The following is a 14987-nucleotide window of genomic DNA, read 5'->3' on the forward strand; positions in this document are numbered from 1 at the left end:
CCCCAGCCGCGCCCAGCCAGCCGAAGCTGTCTCGTGATGTTGTTTTACAGCCTGATGCTTCTGTAGGAGGTTCATGGAAGAAGTGCTTCTAGTATCCGCTAAAACAAAAATACCAAAAACCAGCTTGAAGCTGAATACACGAGTTATGCATTTCCAATGTAATGCCAAATTGGTTACCTTGGGGAAAAAAAAAAAAAAAAAAAAAACCCCCTAAAAATTCCAGCACTGAGGTGTAGAGTAGAAGTTTCAAAAAGCCCATGTTTGTTCATGCGTGTTCACTCCTGAGAGGAAAAGTTTTAAAACACCCCTGGCACCCGTAAGCTACAGAAATTCCGTTGTGCAGCGAGGCCAGAGCAGCCTGCCACAGGAAACCTACCCAGGAGACAAAAGTTACGCTACAGCCTTTCAGGTAATGTCTTAACTGTCAAGCAGATGGTTTTCACTACACTAAGTAATTTAAAAATATTCTATGGACAAAAAAAAAAGTTTATACACTGCTCTAGGACAGTATCAATCAAAACCTTTAAGAACTATTCTCTAGCTGTCAAGTAGTGAATGAAGTGCTGTTTGGAGGTGTCAGACAGCACAAACCAGCAATTGCCTGCTAGCTTCCTCAGCTTGCTCTTTGCACACCAAAAGAGTAAGTTTCAAGGGCCTTCACAGTTTACTGGCCTGCAACTAGTACCTACAATTTGCATATTCAAAACAGGTATTTATGACAGCAGGAAACCAAATTATGCAAGTTTTTTTTTTTTTTTGAAAACAAACTAGAGTGAAGACAAGAGATTTATTTTAACAAGACTAAGATTTAATTTTAAAATTTGACATTTAATACAAATATGTCAGGATAACACAAATACACCTGAAATATGCCAGTGTCTGAACTTTTTATTTAACATGCAAAAAAATCAATTAGAACACATAAAAAATCCAACTATAAGCTGTAATTTTACATTTATACATCAGAAGTGTTCATTTTAAGAAGTTGAAATAATTAGTCAATAATATCTAAATACCAATTTATACTTCTAGAACATCTGTATACTCAAAGCAGTAATTCTATATTTGCCCACAGTCTGTAATGACAATTCTTCCATTTACTAGCCCTTTAGGAGAACCAAAGGATTCAATCTTTTTCACAACATCCATTCCATCTTTCACAAACCCAAATACCACATGCTTGAAGTCCAAGTGTTCTGCTTTTTTAAGTGTTATGAAGAACTGAGAATTATTCGTATCCCTGCCCCTATTTGCCATTGACAACAATCCAGGACCAGTGTGTTTCACTTCAAAATTCTCATCTTCAAATGCCGTTCCATAAATCGACCGTCCGCCTGTTCCGTCATGGTTAGTTATATCACCTCCCTTAAAGAAAAAGGATGCACAGCGTTACCTTACGAGTCCCAAAACATAAATCAACAGCACAATTTAGACTGGATATAAGGAAGAAATTCTTTACAATGAGGGTGGTGAAACACTGGAAGGGGTTGCCCAGAGAGGTGGTGGAGGCCCCATCCCTGGAAACATTCAAGGCCAGGTTGGACGGGGCTCTGAGCAACCTGATCCAGTTAGCGGTGTCCCTGCTCACTGCAGGGGGGTTGGGCTAGATGGCCTCTAGGGGTCCCTTCTGACCCAAAACATTCTATGATTCTATGATTCATTCTATAGTTTATCATATCTTTGAAGGAAAGCCTTAATTCTACTTCAGTGAAATGTTTCTCACTGTACCTGGAGAAAGTTCAGGCCAAGCAAAGCAAACTTAGAATAGACTAATTTAACATGATAAAAGCTCACTTTTTGTCAGGATACGGATGCCGCAGTTAACTGTTTTAAGAAAGTCTGCTCCTTATAGCGTGTTGAATACCCCAAAACAAGCTTAAACCCTAAGTGAGCAATGCTGCTTTCCGTATCAGAAAGGCAGAAAGTTTTAACAGAAGAGCCATAAAAGGCATACTTCAGACACAGGTGATATCTAATCAAAGACTGGATAATTTTTTATTCTGGTGACGAGCCATTCATATATTACTGCCTACTTCTGAGTTTGTAGAAGGTTGTGCCTCATCTTCAGGGATGCAGTGACACACACAGGAGCATTAGTGTAGTGTGTAAGGAAGTTGTTTCATTCTGCCTGTTACAAGTCACTAAAGCACACTGAATCATTGATGAGAATTTTACGAAAGGAAAGGTCTGAGCTATGATCAATCTCTTAAGCTTTCAGCATTTATGAAGAACTTGCTAGTGCTACTGAATGCACACTGATGTTTAAAACCAACACTGTACACACGGGGGTTCAGATGCGCTGCAGGCTGATACTCTAGGTGAAAAATTTGAGTATTTTAAGGAACAGGCCACTGCATAATGATGAGCTCTAGAAGACTTCTTTCAGATGGAAACTTGAGCATCTAAAATATTTGGAGTATCAAAGTGCACGCTATCTGAAATACATTTAAAGTACACTTTGTAAAAGAAGCCTGGAAAGTAAGTTTTCTTCGCCAGTAAGCACGCGGCAGTTTTCTCTCTGCACAGTGAGACGGCTGAATTGTAGTTTTGGGAAACCCCACTTTCCTTGCTGTGCTTTTTCAGCAACAGGCCCCCTGTCCATTGTAAGAGGGGATCTCTAGCTCAGTTTTTAATTCCATGCTAACATGGCAGTGCTGGGTAACACCAAAGCATCAGGCAGCTGGCAGACACAGGTAAAAAGCATTTGGCTTAGGGAAGCATGTGCTGCTTGCACCATTTTTCATCTCCCTGAAGGGAAAGGGCAGATAAGAGTATCTTGCTCACTAGATTCATGCTGCCAAGAACGTGCTATCCTGTATAAATCATTTTTTGAAGTGCCATCGTTAGTCAAGATGCACCTCATTCTCTTGATAGTCTTCCTGTTATGCTTACCTGACACACAAAGTCTGTGACTATTCTGTGAAACCTGGAGTTCTTGAATCCAAATCCTTTCTCTCCTGTGCACAGGGCCCTGAAATTTTCAGCAGTTCGAGGGACAATATTTGAAAACAGCTCCATGGTTATGTGTCCTAAAGGTTCATCATCAGCAGAAACTTCAAAATACACAACGGGGTTGGTGTCCTTTGACAGTCCTGCTGCCAGAGATAAGTGTCCCTTCTGTAGTTCTGACAAGCTTAGCTGGCATTCTTCAAACCTCTTCTTGAAAGAATTAGCCATTTCTTGGCTTTTAAATCTCACTGCAAGTTGTTCTACTTTTACTTCACCATCTGAAAATAAAACAGAGAACAGTTTTCTTTAGTTGTATTCAATATAGTCAGAAACAAATAGCTTTTGTCTTATACAATCTCCAGGGAAAAACAAAGCCATAGAAACTACAGACCACCTAGGAAAAAAAAGAAACAAAAACCACCTGAAAAACTCACCAGCGTAATCTGTGGCTGTCCAAATTAAAGCATTGTTTGATGTATCAGAGGGCACTAAGTTCATTTCTTTGGTGATGACGTGGTTTGCACAGACTTTAAGAACTTGGTCCCTTCTCATGAGGACTCTATAGTATTTCTTCTGTGTATGGAAGAGGATCTTTATCTCTCCAACACCACGCTCCTTCCACTGAGTAGCATCTCTGTCCCATCTGTAAAGTTTTGCCCTCTCTTTGAAGAGAATTTCTTCATCTTCTTCTCCAGATTTTACCTCAACCTGAAAAACCAACACAGTGGAGTCCCTGTGATTTCCCAGAGAGCTGCTGTCACCAACGATATTAATCGTATCACACACACTTACGATGATTCTGACATACTATAATGGAAGAATATTTGACGTGTTCCTTTCTCCAACACGACATTCATTACACCCTAAAATGAGGCAAACATCTAGCCTTTTCAGAATTTAAGAGCCCAGCAAATTCCACCATTCGAGATTAATTACAGTGCTGCAATACTACTTTGCCATGCTGCATATGGGTTTTGGGGAGTGTTTGTTGGTTTGTGCTTTGGGGTCGGTTTTTTGCGTGTTTTTTTTTTTTTTTCTTTAAAAAAACCCCCTCTATTAAGTGTTCTGGCAAGTTTCCCAGGAAAGCTTCAGGTCTGCTGAATGATGTGCACACTGAGAAGTAAATATATAGTACTATTACCATTCCAGGTGTTACCTTTTGAACATTGTTAAAGAACTTGATATTTGCATTTATGAGAGAATTATGAGAGAATAAAAAACACCAACTGAGTATAACAAACTGGCACCTGACAGCCAGATCTCCTCACTTTATGTATGCATGTTATTGGGCTCTAACCTCCTTTAGTTAACACATCTTCCGAAGATAAGGAACACTTGAGAGAACTGGAGAAACAGGTGACAAAACTATTCGTGGAGGGAGAAATGAGACTGAAGAGAAGCAGCAAGTAAGGGAAGAAAGAAAACCACAGAAGTCATATTATGACACACAGATGAGCAAAGGCATACAGAATTTTGAAGAATGTGGTTGAAGGCATGCTACGAACTAACACCAGATTTGCTGTTCAAATTAAGACACTGCATACTGTTTATCTGTGCTCTATTTGTCTTGCTTAATAATTATACTAATCTAAAATTACATTATTTATAGGAAAGCCAGATGATATAACATCAGCGAAGTTTGAAATGGTTATTAGGCACGCTAACACTAAATACCAAATCAAGATATGAACAACTGTGTGAAGCCTCACTCTAAGTTATAAGGCTACCTTCCAAGTTGAAGGTTCTCCTACTACTTGAAAAGCAATTTCTTTTCAAACTACCAAAATTAGTTCCCTTAGCCTTCAGGTGAGGTTAACTGTACTACACAATTATTGCTTAGTGATTCTAGCAATCTCTTGCCTAGCTTAGAGTAAAAATTGTAAGTTGGCATGGCTTTCACAGAACTGAATCTACAACTCAGGGATGTAAAGCCACAGCTGAGTTGTATTAACACTAACAGTTACTCACCCCCCCCGCCCCGCTTAGTTTTCAGCTGTGCTATAATAGATCAGTTTTAGCTCTTACAAGTTGCATGTACAAATTTGCATACTGATAACACTCAGTCAAGGTATAATGAAATAAATTAAGATTTTTAACTGATGCTCCAGACACTTCTCCAATGCTAAGCTGCACTCAGATTTAAAACAGCAGGTGTTTCTACATAGGCAGTGCAAGAAATTGAGAACAAAGCACACAACACAGAGGCAAGGTTAGTTAAGCAATGCATTTTTTAAAAGCTTGCTGTGTTAGCAGACACACTTATCTTAATGTTGTTTTATATCCCAGAAGTCCCCTTACCTCTGGTAAGGACACAATTGGCTCAAAGTGGATATCATCACTATGTACCACCTCATCATCACTACCACCTTCATCTTCATCTGCTTTACGGGCTGTCTCTCCAAATACAGCTGCTCCTGTATTCGCCCATTTGAAGTTTTTATCTACAATTAAGATATTGACATTTTAAACTTTGTGTAGGTTTTTTTTCCTTCTGGACAAAAACTTGCAAAAAAACTGTTAACTGATCGATCAGTAGAAATTTGGTGCACAAAAGGTATATTCTATGAAGCAGAGGTCCAGCTGAGTGTCTGTCTCAGCCTAGTTTAACTCACCTTTTGAGCCAAAAGCAAAGTCTCCAGAGTTTTTCAAAGCCAGATCTGCAAATGACAAGCCTGCAGTATTGCCAAAACCAAATGAGAGGATTCTGTTTTCTGTCAAATAAGAGCAGAAAGTCAAAGGTTTTTCTCTGCCTTTCTTAAAGAAAATGTGTTTAATGTTATGCAGTCACAAAAATAAACTGGAGAAGTCTCTACAGTATTTTTCCCTTCCAACAAATTTAAAGTTTGCGTGACACTTGTCATAATGACAGTCATTTGGTTATGGTTTAAAAAAAAAGGGCAAGACTGCATGAGATAGTTTCCAGCATGCTACTTCTGTACAGCTCCACAGAGCTCTAATAAGTACTCACGTATTTAACACTAAACTAATGAAAGAAAGTACACCATAAATTATACAACAGACACTACCATTGCTCTGTAGTAATGCCATTTGAACATACCAGAATTTGATTTATATAGTTATTTTAATCCCCAGTCATGTTTTTACTAGGTTGGTACTCATGCTTTAATTCAGTATTGGTACCATTTCTCTGCAAGGTAGCAGCTACATTAGACATACTGATCTACAGAAAAGCATACTTAAGTTCCTACAGAAAAACAGAACATACCCCTGACCTTACCTTGTGTTGACTCTGAAGAGTCCGAATCACTTTTCTTAGTCGACAAGTCTACAGGTTTGTCATCAGCTCCTGATAAAGTCTGTGATACATGCACAGTTTCTGTGGTTGAATCTGGTTCTTCATTGCTGGTAGCTGATTGGACAAATACCTCCACCTCACCAGTAGATGGAGTAGGTACTTCTTCCTTACTGGTACAGACTAAGTCAGTTGAGCTTGTAACCTCATTCTCCTGAGATGAATAAAAAAGTAAAGTAATAAGCTAGGAGAGCCTAGGATTCAAACCATCTCCTCAGGAGACTAAGAACAGTCATTATAGAAAAAAAGAACACCAAGAAACACTGTTGTTGTTAGCTTTCTGAAGTTTTTCATTACCCTTAACACACATTGGACATTAACTTGACAAGTGACCTTTGAAGTAGGATGCTTTCAAAAGTATACTATTACTTTCTGTAATCAATTAGTCCTTCTATATACACATTAGGAGTGATTTTACTAGTCAAAGCAGTTTATAATTTATGAGAACAGCTGCACCTCCTTTCTCTTCCCAAAGAACTTTCTAAGCTTCTGTTTCAGTGTTGGTGAAGACTTGAGGTACAGTCAGAGGAGAGTCAAATAATTTTTCACCACTGGATGTTTTCGTTCTCACAAGCTGACAACTATGTGAAATCTCTCACAAGCAGATGAAGTAATTGTACAAGTTCAATGACACAAAGTTCAGTAAAGATTTAGTTCTTACTTTCGTTTCTTGATTTTTAACTTCTGTCTGAAAGTCTTCCGGACTGTCACCCTCAGTATCACTGCTCACAGCACAGACAGATGTAGAAGGAACCTGCAGAGTTTCTTTTGTAGCCTTCTCCTCAGGAGCTGGTTTCTCTTCCCAAGCAGTAACACATTCTCTTTCATTGTCAAATTCACTTTTTCCTGTGATGCCGACTGAAAAGAATGAAAATTAGTGGAAAATAGCCAGGAAGGCAGCTAAATACTGAAGTATTCTTTGGCATGTACATTATAAAATAACCTCATGATAGCCAGAGCAATGTGAAGACAGACTGCCACAGTTTTTCAAATAGCATTACTGTTTAAACAGTGGAAGTGAAGACTAACTTAACTCCACTTGGGGTGACTAGAATTGGAAGTTTATCATACTTGTTTTCTATTGCTATCAGGGAATTTCCATGCAATGATGAAGAGTTCAGCCTTGCAGCTGGCACTACTAGCTTTCTTCAACATTTGCTCATATTTCAGATGGCTCAATATATACCACCTCTTCCTAGCACACATCCTCAACCCCCACACTTCACTTCTAGGAGTAGCTACCCAGATTTTCATTTATGCAACACTGTCCTTCAGATTTAGAGCTTATGTTTCAGTATATAAGAAATGTTAAGTATTGTGTTTTAAGACATACCTTTTACAGGATCTTGCAATTTCTTTTTCTCTTCTGAATCGCTGCGATAGAGTCTTCCATTAAGTTTCTTAACAGCTGTTTCATAGTCTTCATCTTAAATACAGGAAACAAGTGTAAGTTCTCAGGCATCCTCTAAGTACAGAGAAGTCTGCTGCCAACTCACAAGCAGGCATAATTTCTGCTTATGTTTTAAGAATTCCACAGGTCAGCGAGTAAGCTTTCACTTCCTATTTTGCATACATGCCCTTCAGTGTGCTACTGACACAGGTGTGTAGCACAGGTTTTGTTTTCAAAAACCATGTTTCTTATTGAGTGATTTTATTAAGAGTACCGCTAAACAGAATGGGGAAGGAAGACGGAAGATCCTTTACATAAAAACCAGCAAGCTCAAGATACTTGTATTCTCCCATTTTCTGTTGAATACAATGTTTCAGAGCTTCCATTTAACATATTTTCTGCTGAATAAATTAAGAGTAATTTAGTTGCATCCAGTAAGATTTGATATAAAATACTTCCGGTTTTAGTGTTAGGAATTTGCTTTAGAAGAAAAACAAGCCATTAGTCTAGAATTTAGGGAACTCGAGCATGTTCCTTTTTAATAAGAGACTGCCTTGTACTTGTCTCTAAAAACAGGTACAGAAGTAAGCCTCTTGCTCAAATGAGACTGGCTCAAACATCTGATTACTTACTCTTACCTCACCAACCACATTGGTAATATCAGTGTCAACACCCAAAAGACACCAACACAAATTCCCTTTAGTCAGTCTTGGGCCTCCATTGTACTATTCTGTCTTGAACACTTGAGTCTACATCTTTGGCCATAAGGAAGATGACAAGATTATTTCCCATTGGTACAAACAAAAATGTTCCAGTGTCTAATGGTTCTGATAGTATTCATAGAATCACAGAATATCTTGAGTTGGAAGGGACCCACAAGGATCACTGAGTCCAATCCCCTGCTCCTCGCAGGACTACCTAAAACTAAACCATATGGACTAAGAGCATCATCCAGACGCTCCTTGAACTCTGACAGGCTTGGTGCCATGAACACTGCCCTGGGGACCCTGTTCCAGTGACCAACCACCCTCTCAGTGAAGAGCTTTTTCCTAATGTCCAATCTGAACTTCTCCTGATGCAGCTTCATTCCATCTCCTCATGTCCTATCTCTGGTCACCAGAGAGAGGAGGTCAGCACCTCCTCCTCCTCCTCTGCTGCCCCCCTTGAGGAAGGTGTAGCCTGCAATGAGGGCACCACCCCTCAGCCTTCTCTTCTTCAAGTTGAGCAAACCAAGTGACCTCAGCCGCTCCTCCTAAGTCTGGCCCTTGAGACCTTTCACCATCTTGGTCCCCCTCCTCCACTCTAATAGTCCCCCCCTCCAGGCACACTCTAATAGTCTGATGTCCTTCTTATACTGAGGTGCCCAAAACCGCACATAGTACTTGAGGTGAGGCCGCACCAGTGCAGTGTATTACACCAGTTCCCCATGAAAAGGCAAAACAAAGATCAACTTTGGCACTCTCTTACCATCATCCTCGTCACTCACATATCCAGGCTTACTCTTGTAGCAGAAGAATGTTGAAGGTAGCTTGAGAAAGTCAGCAAGAGCTCTCTGTTCAGGGGTAGGCGTTAACTCGTAAACTATTACAACCTCATCAGACGGAAGATCATCTTCTGACACTGTTGTCTTCTCAGCTTTTTACAGAAATTGAAGAAACCATTAAAATGGAATAATTTCAGAACAGGTAATAACATCATCCCCACATTGCCATTTTTACAGAACTGCATTCATTCTAATGCAGTTAGAAATACATTTGGAGCCTACATATTTTCTACTGATTCCCAGGAAGCAAAAATCAAAGTTACAGGATGCTAGTACAGAGCATTCTGTTAAAACTTAAGAAATTCTAACCTGCATGCCCAACTACATCCTGTTCTATTGCCTTTGAAATTCATGTATCAGAACAGAAACAGGCCTGAATCTTTATATTGTTACAAGGATTATTTAATTAAGTCCTCACACCAAACTAAATACAACTAAGGAGAAGAGGGATATAGGTGTCATCCAGAGGTAGAGACCAAACTTCAGGCCTGAAAAAAGTAAGTTGTCTACAGGAACATGTCCTATTGAATTGCTTAAGAGTGCTTTAAGTTCTACAAAATATTGAACAGCAACTGAATAAAACTTATTTCATATTACCTATGGGTAATATGAGTTTTTATCAGCTAATCTCAGTTTATCATAATAGCTATTGCTGAAACTTTTATTGTTACAGAAGTAAAGTAGCTTTTAGTTCCACCTCATTGAACAACAAAAGAATACTGCTTTCAGCCTATTTGACTAGCTTCTCCATCAAGGACAAATACCACTATCAATTTTATTATATAGCTTTTTCTCCTCTCTCCTTCAACATTACATTGTCCATTCCACTTGTACTGAAGTAATCAAAGGTTAGAGCTGAAAGCACAGCCTAGAGCAAACTACAGGAAATGCAGACAAATTTGAAAAAAAAAAAAAAAAAAAAAAAAGAATTGAGTTTATTATGAGAGAATGGAAGGAAAGAGGGAGGATATACCAGTTTAAGCATCATGTATTGTTTGGCTGGGGTTAAGTCTGTTTGGGTTGGGTTTTAGCATTGTTTTGAGAGGGGGACTTTGGAGGTAAGGGTGTGAGAAACAAATTTGTAAACTATTTTTATAAATTACCCTATAAGCACATCAATATCCATGCATCGGCTGTTTCTAAGAACAATTTCATTGCCCTAGAGAGTCAACCTATTTGTTAACATTTTTGAGATCTGAGTTAAACTGGTCAGCAGAATTTGAAGGGTGCTCCCAAAAGCTCACTCTTCCTTTCATTAGAGAATATCTGCTAATTTTGTGGCACAACATAGTCACATGGTAACATAAAGCTTTAGCTAGGAACCAGACTACTACTCAGGTCCTGAGGAACACTAGTTTTCCTACTCGTGCAGTTTGATATTCATTATTGCAAGAGGAGACAAGAACAGAAGGGAAGTGTAATGTTTATAGACATATGCCTTGATCTGGTGACACAGCTCAGACACTAAAATAAATCTGATTTTTAAAAGTAGTTTTCCCACTACTATCTTCCAGTAGACTAAGAGCAATGTAAAGAATAGTAGAGTGAAAGCAAAATCCAAAGTACTAGTTCTTAGACTAGTTAATTCTTTTTTTGAACTGTTCCCTCCCCAATCTTTGCCCCAGTTGACTCTCCCTTTGATTACAAGTTAATCATTTCAGGCATTCATATACCAGAATGTAGCTCAGAATTTTATGCAAAAAACTCACTAACCCTAGCTGATTTAAGAATTAGGAGTACATCTAGTATTGTGTTATCAAGATATGTAGGTATCCTGCATATTAGCTTGCGCCAAGTTCACCACAGAGGTTTAAGTGTGGAGTATTTAGTCTTACAGCCATTGAAGGTTACAGAAAAAAACCCCAACTTTCCTTAGGATTAGAGAATTTTCAAAAATCTATCTTCGACAAAGAAAAAATTCTTCCGAAGTCAGTCAGGTAGATGGTAAAATTAATCTGAGCAGTATAAAGCTAGCTATAAGACCCTGGCAACAGAGGATATGGTCCACCATATTTGACAGCTGGCATTCCCAAAGAATTACCATGCAGTCTCTTTTAGTAGCCTTTGTGCAAAGTAGCTGAATAACAGAAATACATTAAAAAATCACTTCAGATTAATCCATAGGTAAAGTTCTCCATTAAACTGATCAAACGGTGGATTAAGATCCTACTGTTCCAAACATCCACTCAAGTGATGAAAGGGTTCAACAACAAAGATTAAGATTACAACATGCACTTGCCCTCAGAATATTAAAACTGAGCAAGATGGTCACTGCTTAAGTCAGTTTCTACTCACCCTCACCCCACAAGATTAACTTTTCTTATTAAAAAATGCTGCAAACAGCCTAAATAGATCTTCACAGGCAGCCATGAAAACAAAGGGCCATGCATATACACAACATATTCTTAAGACTGTTGGTTTTGTGATAATAGAACTTTCTACTCAGTGGAAAAAATCCACACAAAACATTGTTAGTATATGGAAGGAACAAAATACATAACAATACCATGCACAACAGTTCTTTCCACTGGTAGTGTTATATTTTTGCTTTTGCTTCAATTAATGTTAAGACCAGCTAGGCCTAAATATCTAGCTAGTCACAATACTGATATTTTTTTCTAATGCATGTATCAGTGAGTTTCTTCTGGATATAAAAGAAAAGCGTCAGAGTTTAAACCTTAATGCATGTAACTGATACAGTACCATGCAATTGGAGTAACTTTAATTCTGACTTGTAAAGCATTCACAAAAAGCTCATGACCCAACCTGGAGAAAAACTTAAGTACTTTTTGCATGGGGTTGCAGAACTACTACAAGGTTAAATTTCTCTTGAATGTTGCTCTAGCACAACTCAGAGCCGCTCCCTGAAAGGCATTCCCCATGAGAAAGCATCAGATTATATTTGCATCGGGTAGGCTTGAAAAACTAATTTAGAAAGGACTTCTCAAAATCATTTGTTATTAAGTCAGAGCTCAAAACAAAGCCACCAAAAAGCTACACTGAAGACAACTAAATAAATAAATCATTAAGTATATAAACATATCCTAATATCAGAAAAGCAGAAGTGAAGAACAGCCTGAAGTACCAGAAGAGCATATTTTGTTTGTTTTTAAATACACACATGCTCTCACACACCTCTAATATAAAAACAGGATCAATTTGAGGTAGCAAAAGTTCTTGCATGTGTGCATTGGTGCGGAATACTTAATCACCTCTATTATGGACATCAAATGATGAAAATTAAACTGAATTGTTAATAAACTCCATGCACAGGAATGCTAAAAACACAGAACAGTTGACTTTAGATCATATATAGAGAACAGGAGTTCAGTGTTTAAATAAGAAAGTTTCTCTAGAAATATAATATTGGGAAAATGGTGTTTGGAATGACATTTTGACATTTTTAAACAATGTAAGACACAAACATTAGAAAACTGTCTTGTCTAATAAGTATTTGTCTGACAGACAAAGAATAATTTGCTTTTTAAAATTAAACTGCAGTTGAACTGTGTAAGTTGAGTATGCTTACAGCAAGCGTACTTGCAAGAAGCACTGTTAGTGACATCTTACAATGACATATAATAAAACTGTATGCCGTAACAGTTTTGGTTATAGGTTCTGAATGTAAACAAATTGGTCACTCAGCAGAAGTTTTCTGACTAGCCAAGGCAGACTTCATATTGCACATGAAGCATATATACATAAGCAGTAGCCAAGGAGCTGGCTTTCTCATTTCTGTGCACTCATTTTTAAAAGTGCAGTAGTTAACATATTGGTAATTGGGGAACTGAATTAACATTTCCAACAGAGAGGCTAAATATATTCAAGCATTTTACTGGATAACCTGTCCTACTGGATCACCTGTCTTGAGATCTTCAAGCATATTTCATTGAAGTGGAAAACCTCAGGTACTAAGAGACGTATTCTCTAAAAATAACAGGAGAATTGAATTTCTTTAGAAAAGAGGAATTTTAAGAGATCCAGTAAAACTGTGATGGAAAAGTTCAAGCCAGGTAAGCCCCAGAAAATAAGGCAAACAGAAGCTAAAAGCTTAAACAGGGCCATCCATTGTGCTAGCTCATATTAACATACTAAGGGCTAGAGGCATTCTCCAGTAGGACAAATACAGTAGTCAGACACACAATTTTAAGTACTCTTCTTCAGCATGCATGTTAATTATAAGGATTACTGAGCCAACTGCTTTGCCACAGTTGGGTTACTGTCCATGCCTGCTAAAGTGCTTTTATCACACATTCAGTGCAGTATGTAAATACCTTTACTATCAGGTTGCAAGGAAGATGTGCTTGTCCAAAAGGCCATTGGATTAGATTTAAAAAGGCTAAAATTAAATCCTAAAAAAATAAATTGTTTGCATATAAGTATTTACTTTAAAAGCGTAAAACAGACTTATCTATGTTCTGGAAGCATTCCAGAGTCATTTGTCACAGTAGGAAATTTCAACTGTTAATTCTACACAAGCTTATCCAACCCATGTGAATAGATTGCAGCTATCATGTTCCGCCACGTCACTTTATTATACTTTAGTTAATAAACAGACAGTATGTCTTCATAATTCTGAGACTAGTATGTAAATTAAAAATTATCAACTGATTAAACAGTCTGCCGCTGATGGGAAGCAGCACAAGAAGCCTTCAAAGAGAAGTACTCTACCATTAAAATGCTAGTAAAGCCCGAAGTCACATTATAGCGGTCATGTCACAGCCACAACGTCTGCAAGCACACCTTTTTCAGTGTCAGAAACTGTACAACTAAGGATGTGATCACGTGATCCCTTTGCAGGCTAAGGAAAGAGGCTAACATCTAGTGTTGTTCAAGCTACACATCTGAAATTGCAGAGGCCAATAATTAAGACTTAACAAAGGCATAGAGGGTAGTTTTAGAATACCCATCCGTTCAGTCATGGGGATAATTAAAATCTTAGCTGAAGCACACATTTGCTGTTCTCACATTTTACCACTCAGAGCAAAGGCCCAGGTACATACACTACCAATCCAACCACCTATTTAAGTCTCAAAAACCGAATCCACAGCTGCTTCTTTAAGCACTTACTTCAGTCTGAGATTCGGGTACAGCACTTCAGTCTGAGATTCGGGTACAGCACTTCAGTCTGAGATTCGGGTACAGCACTTCAGAGTTATAGCTCCTACCTGAAATCCCCTTTCTCACTAATCAGCAAAACTCCATCTTGCATCACACACTTTCATTTTTATATGAAAATAATTATGACTTAAAATTCACTCCTTTAGTTGCAACTCTGGAGAACTTGTGAAGATCACAAGAATCATAAAATCCTACGCTGGAAGGGACCTCAAGGATCATCTAGTCCAACCTTTCTAGCTAAGAGCACAGTCTAGACAAGATGGCCCAGCACCCTGTCCAGCTGAGTCTTGAAAGTGTCCAATGTGGCAGAGTCAACCACTGCCCTGGTGAGACCCCACCTGGAGTACTGTGTCCAGTTCTGGGCTCCCCAGTTCAAGAAAGATGAGGAACTTCTAGAAAGAGTCCAGAAGAGAGCAACTAGGATGATAAAGGGACCGGAGCATCTCCCCTACAAGGAAAGGCTGAGAGAGTTGGGCTTGTTCAGCCTGAAGAAGAGAAGACTGAGGGGACCTCATCAACACATACAAATATCTTAAGGGTGGAAGTCAGGAGGACGGAGCCAGACTCTTTGCAGTGGTGTCCACCGACAGGACAAGGGGCAATGGGCACAAACTGAGACATAAGAGGTTTCAGTTGCATATGAGAAAAAACTTCTTTACTCTGAGAGTGAC

General features: G+C 38.6%; 1 protein-coding gene across 7 annotated transcripts in view; it reads right to left on the reverse strand.

Annotated features, from left to right (window-relative positions):
* Positions 1–839: 839 nt before the first annotated feature.
* Positions 840–14987, reverse strand: part of LOC104126393 (E3 SUMO-protein ligase RanBP2) — a 31333-nt gene continuing 17185 nt past the window's right edge. For 2 of the 7 annotated variants that reach the window (XM_035894399.1, XM_035894401.1), the window contains 10 exons: positions 13470–13547; positions 9120–9287; positions 7596–7688; positions 6924–7120; positions 6188–6416; positions 5562–5660; positions 5248–5390; positions 3384–3657; positions 2893–3227; positions 840–1365 (listed from right to left, as the gene is read on the reverse strand). In XM_035894399.1, coding sequence (XP_035750292.1) covers positions 1060–1365; positions 2893–3227; positions 3384–3657; positions 5248–5390; positions 5562–5660; positions 6188–6416; positions 6924–7120; positions 7596–7688; positions 9120–9287; positions 13470–13547 — 1922 coding nt within the window. In that variant the 3' untranslated portion in view covers positions 840–1059. Of the gene's footprint in view, positions 1366–2892; positions 3228–3383; positions 3658–5247; positions 5391–5561; positions 5661–6187; positions 6417–6923; positions 7121–7595; positions 7689–9119; positions 9288–11178; positions 12991–13056; positions 13442–13469; positions 13548–13606; positions 14556–14987 lie in introns of those variants that run through there. The other 5 variants (XM_035894404.1, XM_035894405.1, XM_035894403.1 and 2 more) reach the window with 5 other exon arrangements.

The sequence above is a fragment of the Egretta garzetta genome, unplaced genomic scaffold (assembly GCF_000687185.1).
Source record: "Egretta garzetta isolate BGI_Z169 unplaced genomic scaffold, ASM68718v1 scaffold5, whole genome shotgun sequence".
NCBI lineage: Eukaryota > Metazoa > Chordata > Aves > Pelecaniformes > Ardeidae > Egretta > Egretta garzetta.